The sequence below is a fragment of the Vipera ursinii genome (genome assembly GCF_947247035.1).
Source record: "Vipera ursinii genome assembly, chromosome: 1".
NCBI lineage: Eukaryota > Metazoa > Chordata > Lepidosauria > Squamata > Viperidae > Vipera > Vipera ursinii.
The window spans coordinates 321360712-321375532 of NC_139512.1; the positions used below are offsets into that span (position 1 = coordinate 321360712).

General features: G+C 39.1%; 1 protein-coding gene across 5 annotated transcripts in view; it reads left to right on the top strand.

Moving 5' to 3' along the window:
* The window catches only part of MSH6 (mutS homolog 6), a 40049-nt gene that overhangs the window by 19812 nt on the left and 5416 nt on the right, over positions 1 to 14821 (top strand). For 2 of the 5 annotated variants that reach the window (XM_083350429.1, XM_083350430.1), the window contains 4 exons: positions 347 to 2900; positions 3362 to 3624; positions 5860 to 5977; positions 7367 to 7456. In XM_083350429.1, the coding sequence (XP_083206555.1) occupies positions 347 to 2900; positions 3362 to 3624; positions 5860 to 5977; positions 7367 to 7456 (3025 nt within the window). Of the gene's footprint in view, positions 1 to 346; positions 2901 to 3361; positions 3625 to 5859; positions 5978 to 7366; positions 7457 to 7837; positions 7957 to 14821 lie in introns of all 5 variants that reach the window. The other 3 variants (XR_014490952.1, XR_014490953.1, XR_014490951.1) reach the window with 3 other exon arrangements.

Consider the following 14821-nt stretch of genomic DNA (forward strand, 5'->3'; position numbering starts at 1 on the left):
GAATTCCCTGTGAAAACGTCAATACATCCCATACACTTGCTGGCTCCAGTTAGATATCTGTATCAAGACATGTCTCTTGATGAAGAAAGTCAGGTAGATAAATTATTTAGTGAGCTGTTATCTTAGACAGATGAACCTGTATAGTTTTCCTTTATTGATTATATATTTCTCTTAGCAAGAATGTCTAAGCTAGAGAACATTGATCCGCTCATCTATTTATAAATAAGGCATTGGGGAAAGGACCCAATTTTTGCAAGTTGCAAAGTTGAAGTGTTAGATTGCTAATTATCAACTTGTCTTTCAAATATCCATTTTTATATTTCTTGGCTTTTTTTCCTTTAATCAGGTGAGTGATGAAGGTGATGATTTCGACACAGTAAAGGAAATAAAAAGTAGAAATAAAAGAATAGCTAGACTAAAGCATACTGATGGAAAAGCCAAAAAGAGAAAGATTTTCATGGATTCAGACACAGATAATGAAGGTTCTGATATGGAATTTCAGCCAGATGAAGGTAGCAGTGATGAAAATAGTGTTGAAGTACATAACAGTGAAACTTCTGAATCTGAAACTGGCCCTGAAAAGAAGTGTTCCGTTAAAGTACTGACTAAACGTTCTCCTAAACAAATGCAGAGAAAGGCATGTAATTCTCGCCAAGAAAATCATCTTAAAAACAACGTATCTGACACACCCAGTAGGGAAATCTCTCCTGAAATCATGTATAAATTAGCATCTTATGCAGCTCCTGAAAGTTTTGATTTTCGACCGAGCATTAATGGAGGAGGAGCCGGAGGGGGAGGAGGAGATGGTAATCCAACCGTATGGGAGCATGAAAAAATAGATTGGCTTCATGATGGTAAAAGGAAGGATGGTCATAGAAGACGACAAAATGATCCAGATTATGACCCAAGTACTTTATTTGTGCCAGAGGATTATCTTAAAAACTGCACTCCCGGAATGCGGAAATGGTGGGAGTTGAAGAGTCAAAATTTTGATGCCGTGATTTTTTATAAAGTTGGAAAATTTTATGAGTTATATCATATGGATGCTGTTGTTGGTGTAAATAAGCTTGGATTGGTATTTATGAAAGGCACTTGGGCTCACTCAGGTTTTCCAGAAATGGCATTTGATAGATTCGCCAATGTCTTAGTTCAAAAAGGTTATAAAGTTGTACGAATCGAGCAGATGGAGACTCCTGAGATGATGGAAGCACGGTGTAAATCTTTGGCTCACCCAACAAGATTTGACAGAGTTGTGCGTCGAGAAATATGCAGGATAATTTCCAAAGGCACACAGACCTACAGTATTCTTGATGGTGACTATTCAGAGACCCACAACAAATACCTTCTTTGCATAAAAGAAAAAATAGATGATTCTGCTGGCCTGCATCGTACTTATGGAGTTTGCTTTGTTGATACAACAGTTGGAAAGTTTCATGTTGGCCAGTTTCTGGATGACCGTCATTGTTCTAGGTTTAGAACACTTCTGGCTCATTATACTCCTGTACAGATACTTTTCGAGAAAGGAAACCCTTCTGCAGAAACACAAAAGATACTTAAAGGCTTAATCTCTTTTACTGTTCAAGAAAGCTTGATTCCTGGTTCTCAGTTCTGGAATGCATCTAAAACTTTAAAAACTCTCGTTGAAGAAAGTTATTTTCAGAACAAAGAGAATGCAAATAGTGGAATCACTCTGCCCCCAGTAATCAGATCTATGACTGCAGAAAGTGATTCACTGGGGCTTACTCCTGCAGAAAACAGTGAACTTGCTCTGTCAGCTCTAGGCAGTTGTGTATTCTATCTTAAAAAATGTATTATTGACAAGGAACTTTTATCAATGGCAAATTTTGAAGAATACATTCCTGTGGATGTTGATATAGTTAACAGAACCAGATCAAATAGTGTTTTTGAGAAAACAAACCAGCGAATGGTACTAGATGGGGTGACACTGGCAAATCTGGAAATACTGCAGAATGCAACCAGGAGTTCAGTAGAGGGCACATTATTGGAAAAAATTGACACTTGTTGTACACCTTTTGGGAGAAGACTCCTGAAGCAATGGCTCTGTGCACCATTATGTAATCCTTGTGCTATTAATGATCGCCTGGATGCAGTTGAAGATCTCCTAGCTGAGGCTGCTAAAATGTCTGATATCCGTGAGCGTCTCAAAAAACTCCCAGATCTTGAAAGGCTTTTGAGCAAAATTCACAGTATTGGATCTTCTCTTAAGAACCAGAACCATCCAGACAATAGGGCTATTTTATATGAGGAGGCTAGGTACAGCAAGAAAAAGATTATAGATTTCTTGTCTACACTGGAAGGATTTAAAGTAATAATTGAAATTCTCTCAATTTTGGAAGATACTGTTGATGGTTTTAAATCTAAAATACTAAAACAAATAGCAACAGTGAAATCAAAAAATCCAGCAGGCTGCTTCCCAGACTTGAAAGCGGAACTTGAAAAATGGGATTCTGCCTTTGACCATAATATTGCACGGAGGACAGGTGTGGTTAATCCAAGAACTGGTTTTGATTCTGATTATGATAAAGCATTAGAAGATATCAGTGAAATTGAGGAAAATCTTCGTCAGTATTTGGAAGTGCAACGCAAAAGACTTGGTGTCAGAGCCGTGATGTATTGGGGAGCAGGCAAAAACCGTTACCAAATGGAGATTGCAGAAACTGCTGTGCCTCGGGATTTGCCTGATGAATATATCATGAAGTCTAGTAGAAAGGGCTATAAACGTTACTGGACAAAAGACATAGAGAAAATGTTAAATGATATTATCAACGCTGAAGAACGGAGAGATGCAGCACAAAAAGATTGTATGAAAAGATTATTCTATGACTTCGATAAAACCAGAAAAGATTGGCAAACTGCGGTGGAATGCATCGCTGTTCTAGGTATGTTGTCTTCTGCGTAGAAGTTGAATCACATTGGTACATCTACATAACTTTGATTGGGACTATCTTAAAGTGTTCACAGGATTATTTATTAAGAAAAAAGTAATTTTACAATCATGATATGTTTGTTAGGCTTTTTATTGTAGTATCTCAGCCCTCAAACATAAGTATATATTCTGCATAGCTTTGACTCTACTTCAGCTGTAGAGCGTCAGATACAAAAGTTTAAGCTATGTGACAGACATTTTCATTTAAGAGCTCTACTAAAAGGAACAAATTTATGTGCTTGGTACAGAAAGGGGAGCTGCCCTGGGTGAGCATAGACTGGCACTGTGCCCTCTAATTTGAGACATCTGTACTGCAGTCAAAATGCTAATTCCAAGTGTATAGCTAAATAGGAAATTCTCGCAAGAAATACTTGAAGAAGGAAAGTTAACTCTTATTTTTGTTTTATTTTATAGATGTTTTGTTATGCCTTGCACACTATAGTCAGGGATGTGATGGACCATTGTGCCGCCCAGAAATCTTGTTGCCAGAAAACACCCCACCTTTTCTGGAGCTCAAAAGTTCACGTCATCCATGCATTACAAAAATATTCTTCGGAGATGATTTCATTCCTAATGATATTGTAATAGGCTTAGATGATAAAACAACAAACAGCAGAGCTACTTGTGTCCTTGTGACTGGTCCAAACATGGGAGGAAAATCTACGCTCATGAGACAGGTGAATAGACACAGGCACCCTATAGTCTGGCTTTAACACTTTTCATTTTTAAATCTTATATGTATTTGCGGTGACTTTATAGTTCTTTGTGGTATTTCTAATATTAGTTTGCTCAGCCGCTAATATAATTTGTGCAAACAGAATTGTGTTGAAGATAGCACGTTGGAACCAGATAAGTCTCTCTCCCCCCTTCCCCCAACATCTTTTTGTGTAAGTATTGGTTAAATGCTACCATACAAGAATATTCCAGATGAAAATTACTGCTCCAAAATATGGTACATTTCAAAAGAGGACTGAACTCAGAGTTAATGACATTATTTTACTGATCCAGATTCTGTTACTGGAGTAATGAATTTTGCTTCATTGAATTTAATTTGCATAATTTCTCATAGAAATCCCTTATTTTATACAAACTGTTCCCCTATTGTTCAGATAGTACTGTACCAGCCACAGGAGACCATTGAACATGCCTTGTATAATTTTCTTTTTAAAGATTTATTTATTTATTTATTTATTTGTTTTTATAAACCGCCCTTCTCCCGAGGGACTCGGGGCGGTGTACAGAGGAAGGAAGGTATACAGATTGAACAATAAAAACAATAGTAAAAACAAACTGGGACCCCAATTAAAGCTATCATGCCAGGCCGGACTGCTGGAACAGGAAGGTTTTTAAGTCGCGCCGGAAGGTGCGGAGGTCGGGGGCCATCCGGATTTCGGTTGGTAAGCTGTTCCAGAGGGCTGGCGCACCCACTGAGAATGCCCTCCCCCTGGGGGCCACCAGCCGACATTCCTTGATGCCTAAACAATAAAATGAAATTGTTTGCTAGTATTGATAATATCTCCTTTTGGAGCATGTGAGTTAAATTGTAAATAGCCTTATGAGAACCCAAGTCTGCTGTATACATTTTAAGAACAGTAAATGGCTAACCAACACACTTGTAAAGCATGACAACACGTAACCATGCCGACTAATGATGGCTATTCTGACTGTTCTGGTTACTGTCCTTAGGCAAATTCCATGCAGTTGCAGTGTCCTGAGGTCACATTGCCATTTGCTACCCCCATCAGCTTCCTCATTGATTTGGCTTGTGGGAAGCCAGCAGAGAAGGTTAGAGGGCAATTGTGACCACAGGATGCTGTGACTGGCAATTTTAAGCCAGTTGCCAAGCAACAGCTACAAGTACAAGGACGTAAGTACCCCTTGTTCAGCACCATTGTAATTTCAAATGGTCGCTGAACGTGTGGTCATTAAATGAGGACTACCTTTAGTTTCACATGCCCTTTTTAAAGCTATCTACTGAAGATTTTCTAAATATCTTTTATTTTTAAATCTTTACTAGTGCCTGTTGCAAAGTTTTAACTTCATAGAGTGACTAAACTAAATAGAATAATTTAGTATTAAATTTGAACATTGGGAAAGAGTGCCCCACTCAGTTCTTCATTGGGGGTATTCAGTGCCATTAGTATAGCTAGTCCTCAGTTTACCACCATAATGGAGCCTGGCATTTCCATCATAGGTCATGGCAGTCGTAAGTCAAGGCACCCATGTGACCTGATTTTACTGTTTCTGCAGCGGTCACTAAGAGAGGTCACCAAGAGAACAATGCAGTCATTAAGTGAATGCAGTGATCATTAAGCAAATCATTCTATTTCTATGGGCATTTTTTGCTGGAAGTCAGCAGGAAAGTTGTAAATCATGGTCATGTGACCACAATGCTGCAACTAATAAAGGTGAGCTGGTTGCCAATCACCTGAAATGCAGTCATGTGACTGCAGTGATGCATATGCAGCCATTGGAATTGGCTCATAAATAACTTTTGGGAGGCCCATTGCAATTTCAGATGGTTGCAAAGTGACTGGTCTTTAAGTAAGAACTATCTGTAACAAAAGAAAGGATGGTTCTCTTCTGTACAATTTAAATGTCAATGTTGACTCTTGGTAACTGCCTGGACAAGTCCCTGCAGTTTTTCAGAAGCAGTTCGCAATTGACTCCTTCGTAAGGCTGAAAAAGAGTGGCCCATGGTCACTCAGTTGGCATTGTGCCTAAGACAGGACTACAAGTCATGGTTTCCTGATTTCTAGCCTGGTTCCTACACCAGATTGGCTTTCTGGTCTCAGTGGAATAACTTGAACTTTAGTGGCAATATAGATGGGGAGCAGATGAAGAGAAATTTCTATGGTTGCAGAACAAGTTAATAAAAAGAGTTATTTGCTTTTGCCTTTGTTGCTTTGCAGGCTGGTCTCTTGGTAATAATGGCTCAGTTGGGATGCTTTGTACCTGCTGAATCTTGCAGGTTTACTCCTGTTGATAGAGTGTTCACTAGACTAGGAGCTTCAGATAGAATTATGTCAGGTGGGTTCCACATGTTTTTGTAAATGCTAAAAGACTAATTGCCTTCTCAACACGATATGTAATGATCAAATTGAAGGATTTCTTTCTAAATTACCTCCAAGTTCACTCTGAGCTAAAAATTCTCATATCAACCCTAGAAAGTACAAATCATTTCCAATACCTCTATTAATCACTGTAAAATAACTGTTTAAGTACGTAACATGTTTCAGTTGTCTGGCAGTTGAAAGTATATTGTTTTAAGGTACCATTTTCTGGTTGAACATTCAGAGCATTCCTATTAGATTGATAAAATATAAGGATCATAACGAAGAGAAGAATGATAAACCTGCAAAGTTGAATGTTGCCTTAAGCCAAGGCTTGAAACACTGTCCTAATATGGTATTCACCTATGTTGGAGGGTAATTCTTCTCATTTTGCTTTGTTTGTAGATCTTTCACTATGGGGCTGATATAGCCAACCATGGAAATAAATCAAGCTGAAATAGTGTTTTGTGACTTGTTTGTACTGCAGTACCGTGTTTCCCCCAAAATAAGATCTATCCTGAAAATAAGCCCTAGCTTGACTTTTATGTGTGTGCCTAATATAAGCCCTGCCCCCCAAATAAGCCCTAGTTAAGACCCTGCCCGCTCCGTCCCACCATCTGGTTGTACGAGGTGGGGCAAGACATGCATAAAAATCAAGCTAGGGCAGGGGTGGGGGAGTGGAGCTGCCCCACATGTCCCGCACCCGCTTTCCTCAGGGCCCCTGCAGCCAGGCCTCCCACGCCCTGATGCCTGCCTCATCTCTTGGCAACAGCAGCAGTCTCATCCAGCAGTAGCCCACATGGCCACTGGCCCACTTCTTCTGGTTGCTGGCGGCCACTCGTGGCAGGAGGTCATATAGCACGGTGCTGCCGCTCCTGCCGCTCGTGGTCGGAGGCCATGTGACGTCATGCTGGTGCCGTCGCTCACGGCAGGCCACATGGCATATTGTACCGGTGCCATTGCTTGCGGCAGGACGCTAAGTGCCACATCGCACTGGTACTGCCACTTGCATGCACCACAACACAACACATCATGTGCGCTGGAGCAGCGCAATGCACCACGTGGCCTCCAACTGCGAGTGGCCACAGAAGAAGTTGGGCGGCGGCACAACAGATGTAAGGGCAAGGGAAGACTGGCTGTGGTGGTCCTGAGGTAAGTGGGTAAGACATTCCCCCAAAATAAGACCTAGTGCCTCTTTTGGAGGCAAAAAAAAAACTAAGACCGGGTCTTATTTTCAGGTAAACACTGTAGTTGTGTAATACACAGTATGTGCAACCAATAATATGGGGAAAATTTTACATATGTTGCATGTGATATTCCTGCCTCAAGTTACATTTTGTTAATATCTTAATATGTTTTCCATTAGGAGAGAGTACGTTCTTTGTTGAGCTTAGTGAGACTTCGAGTATACTGCAACATGCAACAGAGCATTCCCTTGTTCTTATGGATGAGCTAGGTATGTATATTGATTGATTAAGAGTGTCATAATTGGATTTTAAAGCTTCCAGAAATCCGCTAGTTCAAAATCAGATTTGTGTTGCCTATATATTTGCTGACCAGTGTGGCTTGGAAAGGCAAAGTAATGTGTAATATGATATGCATTTTCTTTAAATGAAAGTCTCTGCTACTACCTGGGCAATAGTCATGCAAACTTCTAATAATTCTTTGCAGGATATACCAAAGACCCAGAGTCCAGTTTAAATTAGACAACAAATGCTTAATGGTGGGTTTTTCTTGCCCAGCCATATCTAAAACTCAGACCTATTTTTCCCAAGTATATATAGTATATAGCTATGGGAAAGTAAAATGTTACTAATACTATAAATTAATTCATCAGAATTGAGGTGTTTTGCAAGGATAATGAATGAGAAAATTAACAGACAAAACCATATACAGAGTTGCTAAATCATAAAAAAGACCTCCAGATGCATGTTGGTCAAGCATAAAAAGCCAAAGGTAAGTTATTAAAACAATGTGACTGCCCAGTTTTTGCTTAAATGTTTTAATGAAGGCCTTGCTTGCTTATTCTGCCTCTTCCTTGGAGAAACCCAAACATTTTGAAACACAGTATATCTCATTTTTATTTAAGATAACTGAGGTGATTAACTGGCTGGGAGTAAGTTCCATGCAAACTAAAAAAGCATAGTTCATGCTTCTGAAATTATCTGATCTGAATATCGACAAAGCGTAAATTGGCAAGTAGGACCCCCTCTCCTAACCCCCATCATTGGCCAAGCTCTCATGAACCAACAGCTTTATTTAATAGTTCAAAAATATTTGGCCCAGACATCCAGAAAAGCAATACGTTTTCTTCACTTAACCTCCAATTTGTAAACTTCCAACTTCTGCTTACAAGGTGGGACTTGCAAGTAGGGCAAAATGATAAGAAAAAAATCAAAGTGAAAAGTAGTTTGGGCCCATTCTTGATTAGATATATAGAAACTTTCAGATAAGATGATGAGATAACTTTTATTGTCATTTTTTACTGACAGCACAATGGCACACATTAAAAATGAAATTCTGTTGCCTGCCCTCAAAAGAAAGTATATATCAACCCATACACATACATAACACACATATACACATGCTATATACATACATATATGGTTGTATGTATATATACATATATATGTATGCATATATGGGTGTATTTACTTCCATACACACACACACACACACACTAATTTGAATACATAGTGGAAAGAGGAAACTTGAGAGTTCACAAGATTGATATTATATGGAACAAACTGACTGAATCTAGAGGTTCTGCTTTGGTTATCACGAAGCCTCCTCCCAGAAGGTAACAAGGAAAACAGTCATGAAGAGGATGTGTAGCGTCCCAGGCAATCTTGCAGACCTAGCTGAAGCATCACTTATATACTATATCCTGAATAGAAGGAAGTGGCAAAATGGCCGTCTTAAAACATGATGGGACCACTGCCTGCTACAGTGAAAGATTGACAATATCTGTAAGAATACAAGCCAACTCATCTGCACATTCCCTAAGAACACACCCAGGGATATTATCTGGGCCTGCTGCTTTCCGCTTGTTCACTTTAAGCAATGTCCTCCAGACAGAGGTAACATTAAAGCTAAGCACTTGCTCGTCAGGATGGGATGGAGCTTTCCTTGCAGGGGTACTATTTGATGCCTCGAATCTTCCAAAAAATGTGTTCAGGTCATTTAAAAAGTCTCTGTTGCTCTTACCACATGACTGAGCCCCCTTATAGTCGTTAATGGCCTGGATACCTTGCCACATATGCTTGGTGTTCGTCAGGTCCTCAAAAAAGTTCTGAACTTTATGACAATGGGCTTTGTTCTTTTTATGGCACTTTTCAGATTGGCTCTGGCTGTAAGTGCCAGCATATCGCTGGATTTTAAAAGCCACATTCTGTGCTTTCAACATCTTGTGAACTTTATGTTATCTACCATTTTTATTAGCTCTCACAATAATGTTTTTAAGGACACAGGCATCGTCAATGCACTTTTGAATATATACAGACAGTGGTAGCATACACCTACATTTATATATTGGTTATCTGTTGCTGCTTCTTTAAACATACCCAATCCTTGCACTCAAAGCAATCTTGTAATGCTTCTATAGCTCCCTCTGCCCAAATCTTCATCTGCTTCACTGTTGGTTTCTCTCTGAGTAATAAAAGTCTTATATGCTGGGATAAGCAGCACCAAGGTCGTCAGAAGAGTCCAGGTGACGGCAGGGGATAGCTTTGAATGCATTCTTGATCTTAGAATAAGCAAGATCCAGTGTATTCCCCCCTCTGGTTGCAGTCCACTTACTGATGGAAATGGGAGAGAGTTACTTCCTAATCAACTTGATTAAAATCACTCACTACAATAAAAGCACCCTCTGAGTAAATAGTTTGTAAGTTATGGATGGTATGATAGAGAACATGCAGAGTCTCATCTCTGTTTGCACAAGAAGTATACACCACTGTAATAATGATAACAGAAAATTCCCTAGGCAGATATAAGGGTCTGCATTTGATAGTCAAATGATCCACATCAGGGGAGCACAGGCTTGAAACCACCTTGGCATCTGTCATTTGTATAATAATTATTTATATAATAACTAAATAAATTTAATAATAATGATGATGTTGGAAGGGACCTTGGAGGTCATCTAGTCTAGCCCTCTGGTCAGGTATTTCAGACAAATGGCTGTCCAGTCTCTTCTTAAAAACTTCCACTGTTGGAGCATTCACAACTTCTGGAGATGGGTTGTTCCACTGATTGTTTTAACTGTCAGGAAATTTCTCCTTAGTTCTAGGTTGCTTCTCTCCTTGATTAGTTTCCATCCGTTGCTTCTTGTCCTGCCTTCAGGCACTTTGGAGAATAGCTTGACTCCCTCTTCTTTGTGACAGCCCCTGAGATATTGGAACACTGCTCATCCTTCTCATCATTAAACTAGACATACCCAATTCCAGCAACCGTTCCTTACAGTATATGTTTTAGCCTTATTTTAATTCCTTATATAAAAACAGACACCCCCTTGACAGGATTTGCCACTAAGAGACAAACTCCTGTCTAGCCAAAATGTTGAGAATCCCATCAAGCTAACAGCACTGTCTGGGATAGTGTTTTAACCAAGTTTCTGTTGCAATGATGACACAGCAGTTTCTCACCTCCTGCTTTATTATTAAATCTAGCCTTGTTTAATCCATTTTTGGCTCTAAGGAGCAAGCATTAGCAAACAAAATAGATGGTAGTGACACTCGATATGGTTTAGCTCATGGGTCTTCAAGCTCGGCCCTTTTATGACTCATGGACTTCAACTCCCAGAATTCCTCAGTCAGGCACACTGGCTGAGGAATTCTGGGAGTTGAAGTCCATGAGTCATAAAAGGGCCAAGTTTGAAGACCCCTGGTTTAGCTTTTAGCCTACAGTACTTGTTACTCCTCCACATTTGCCACCTTCCCTCTTTTGATCACACCGCTGCCTCTTAAGTTCAGCGCTGGAGGGAGACTTCCCTCCTGCAAAGGCTGCCACCCCCCAGTGCTTCCACTCCCCAACATGCTGAGCCCAGCACGGAATCCATCTTCAGGCACCTCCAAGAATTGCAGTCAATAACTCATCCTCACATTGTTGCTGACTCCATCGAAGTAATCTGAAGCAACAGATTACAGAACAGAACAGTTTATCTATAGTCCCTCTTGCTAAATATCTCCATATCTAATATGGACTGATGGTCATATAAAAGTTTAGCATTACAATTCCTCTTTCTTGTCTCAGTTCTTAAAAAGTCACTCAATCCGGATGGCTCATTCATCTTCAGAACCCCAACACTTTTGAGACTGAAGCAGCCACAGCCAAACAAGGCATTGCTGTTTTGAAAAACCTTTTGAATCTTTGGTTTGTATCTTTGTTTTTCATGATTGACTTTTATTATAGTTGTTTTAGAACAGGGGTGTCAAATTGCCGGCCCGTGGTCCAGACGTGTCACGCAGAAGCTGTGCCCACCCCATTGCCGGCAATGGCAAAACAGTCCCGATATGTTGCGCGACATCACGTGACATGTTTGTTTTAGAACAACAGTTCTTTAGCTACTTTTGGCTTCTCATGCATCAGGTTCTTCTTAAGAACTTAGGATGACAATATATTGGTATAGTACAGAGGTGTCAAACTGGGCAATGGGGGGAAAGTCATGATACATCACAACAAATCACATGTCGCGAGTTTTACACCCCTGGTATAGTATATGTGCAGATCCAAACAGTATACCTTTTGCAATTGACAGATGAATATTTTGTCAACGTGTAGATTTTTGAAGTGCCATCCAAGATTTTTGATATGACATACTGTGCCTCTAACCACTATGACCACCACATCCAGTTTATTATTTATTATGGTTGGTTGCACAGTCAGCCAGATGCTTAGATTGTATTGACATTTTATCTACCTCTTTAGTCCTTCCCAAGGACTTGGGTTAGGCAGATCTTGTTGCTAATAATATTAACGGTATTATTGAAGGATATTCCTTGGTGGCTAACAATCCTTTGTTTAGGAACCGTTCGACATTAACAGCAGCACTGAAAAAACTGACTTATGACAAATTGTTTTTCACATGAGCATTTCAGCATCCCCATGTGACAAAAATGTGGATGCTTGGCAGCTGGCATGTATTTATTATGATTGCAGTATCCCCAGGTTATGTGATCACTTTTTGTGACCTGACAAAGTTGATGAAGTCAGATTCACATCGTGTTACTAACCCAACAACTGCAATGATTCACCGTTGCAAGAAAGGTGGTAAAATGGGGCAAAATTCACTTAACAAATATCTTCTTAGCAATGGAAATTTTGGACTTGTCCTGGATTGTTTTGCCGCAAAACAAAATGGTTTGCAAGTTGCAGTTGAGACAGCCCATCTCATTTTAGATATATCACATATAATTGAAGATTGTAATAAGTTGCGTGGGCACATTCAGCAAGTGTGATGCATTTGTGCTGGCATTTCTAGGCCTCTTTCTAACCACATCCAGAAAAATTTGTAACAAACATTGGAATTCTCAAGGCCATGTTTGGTATTTCCCAGCAATCTGTTACTGGAAGGAAAAGGCAATCCCTGCTGCGTTACTGATCCCAGAGAAGCATTTGCATGTATGCAGGTATCCTTAGGGTGCCATAGTTATGGATGAGAAATATTGGTTGCAAAGTTGGCATTTCTGGATGTAATACAGATATTTTGGACTTATTTTTGTTTCTTTGCATGTTTGATATTTTTAAAAAGGCATATGCTACTGACTATGCTTATGCACATATTATTATTATTATTATTAATTAAATTTTTATACCGCCCTTCTCCCGAAGGACTCAGGGCAATAAATATCAAAATATACATACAAAAGTTAAAAAAGATTAAATAATTATGCCCAATATAATACAATAATTAAAACAATGTTAAAACCAAATCCAAACCCCAAACCCATCAGACCATGTCAGATTGTTCAAATAGATAGGTTTTTAAATCGCGCCGGAAGGAGCTAGGATACATGACCACTGCTTGTCCAGAATGTGAAAAGTGAAAGATTGTGACTAAACAAAATTTTAATGTACAGATAATACCACCAGAAATTATTTAGCCTTTTTAATAAATGTTGTTATTGATGTTAAGCTCACCATGGAAAACATATATTGTTATGTATATACTAGGTTAATTATTTAAAGACTGAAGTGCAACATAACTAGATTCTAAATAATCTATTTTTCAAAACACACAACAGTCCAAACAGTAAAAGTAAAGTCCAAATTAAGAATATTTCATTCTTAAGAATTGTTTAATTTAAAGTGGTTTAGTTGTAATAGAGTATGTACAAAAGATACTGTTTTTTTCTAGCATCAGCTAAATTAGACATATTACATTGAGAAAAATGTTTCTCATTTCTTTCCTATTACCTTTATTGATTCCATTGCAGAGATGTTAACATAGGAAATAGATTATTTTGTTATCTAATTTTACCTTCCAAAAGACAGAAGCAGATGAAAAATGTGAGGTTCTTTCCTGTTGGCTTTTTTGAATTAGCTGTTTTAGATTTTAAAAGTTTAGTTCCTAAAGAAGTAACCTTGAAAATAATTTTAATGTCCTCCTCTAGTGCAGGGTAGGCAACCTTGGCTCTTTTATGACTCAAGGACTTCAACTCCCAGAATTCCTGAGCCAGCATGGCTCAGCTTGGAAACCTCTCTCTCCCCTCAGTGTGGCTGGGTCAGGATTTCTGGGAGTTGGAAGTCCACGAGTCATAAAAAAGAGCCAAGATTGCCTACCACTGCAATAGGCTTTCGAAAGGCAATAGAAGGAGATTTTTTTCTTTCTTTTTTTGCAAAAAAAAAAAAGGTGTTGGAACGCCGTTCTGAGCATTCTATGAGAAAAAAAGCCCTGTTGAGTATCTATAAAGCTGCCTTTTGCAACTGACTGATGGTGATTTTTGTCATTACTGATGGTGTTCCAATGGAGCTCCAGATATACTGCTCAAAAAAATAAAGGGAACACAAGATAAGACATCCTACTATTAAATACACTACATTGTGTTGTTTAAGTGTTCCCTTTGTTTTTTTGAGCAGTATAGTTTGGAAATGCACCCAAAGCGCCTATTACTATTGGTACCATCTTTGCTTTCCCACAGTTTCTACTTCTATTTGCAGGTCTTTATATAAAATATGTTATATTTTGTGATTTTTTTCCAGTTCTTTCTCTCCTATTCTTCTGTTTCCAGGAATTGCAATGTTCACTATCCAGATTTCTTTTTGTTTTTCTTATCAACAATTGTTAAATCTGGAGTGTTATATGGCAGGTGCCCGTCTGTTTGAATTCTAAAGTCCCAGAGCACCTTAGCTTCTTCATTTTCTATCACTATTTTATGGCAACTAGCAGTTCTTGTTTGTAGGCAAATGGTATTTCTTGCAGCTATTCAGATATGCAGATAATGGGCCCTATCCAACAAAATTGAGTTTTAATGTGGAGAAAAGCAAAGTTTTACATTTAGGCAGGAAAAATCAAAGATATAAGTACAGATTAGGTGAGACCTGGCTCAAAAACAGCAACTGGAGGATCACTTGACTATGAGCCAGCAGTGTCCAGCAGCAGCCAAAAAAGCTAATATAATCTTGGGTTGTATAAACAGGCATAGAATCAAGATCACGAAAAGTATTAGTGCCGCTTTATAAAACCCTAGTAAGACTACACCTGGAGTACTGCAACCAATTTTGGTCACCATACTACAAAAAAGATGTTGAGACCTTGGAAAAAGTTCAGAGAAGAGCAAGGCCTGGAGGCTAAAACATATGAAGAACAGCTGCAGGACTTGGG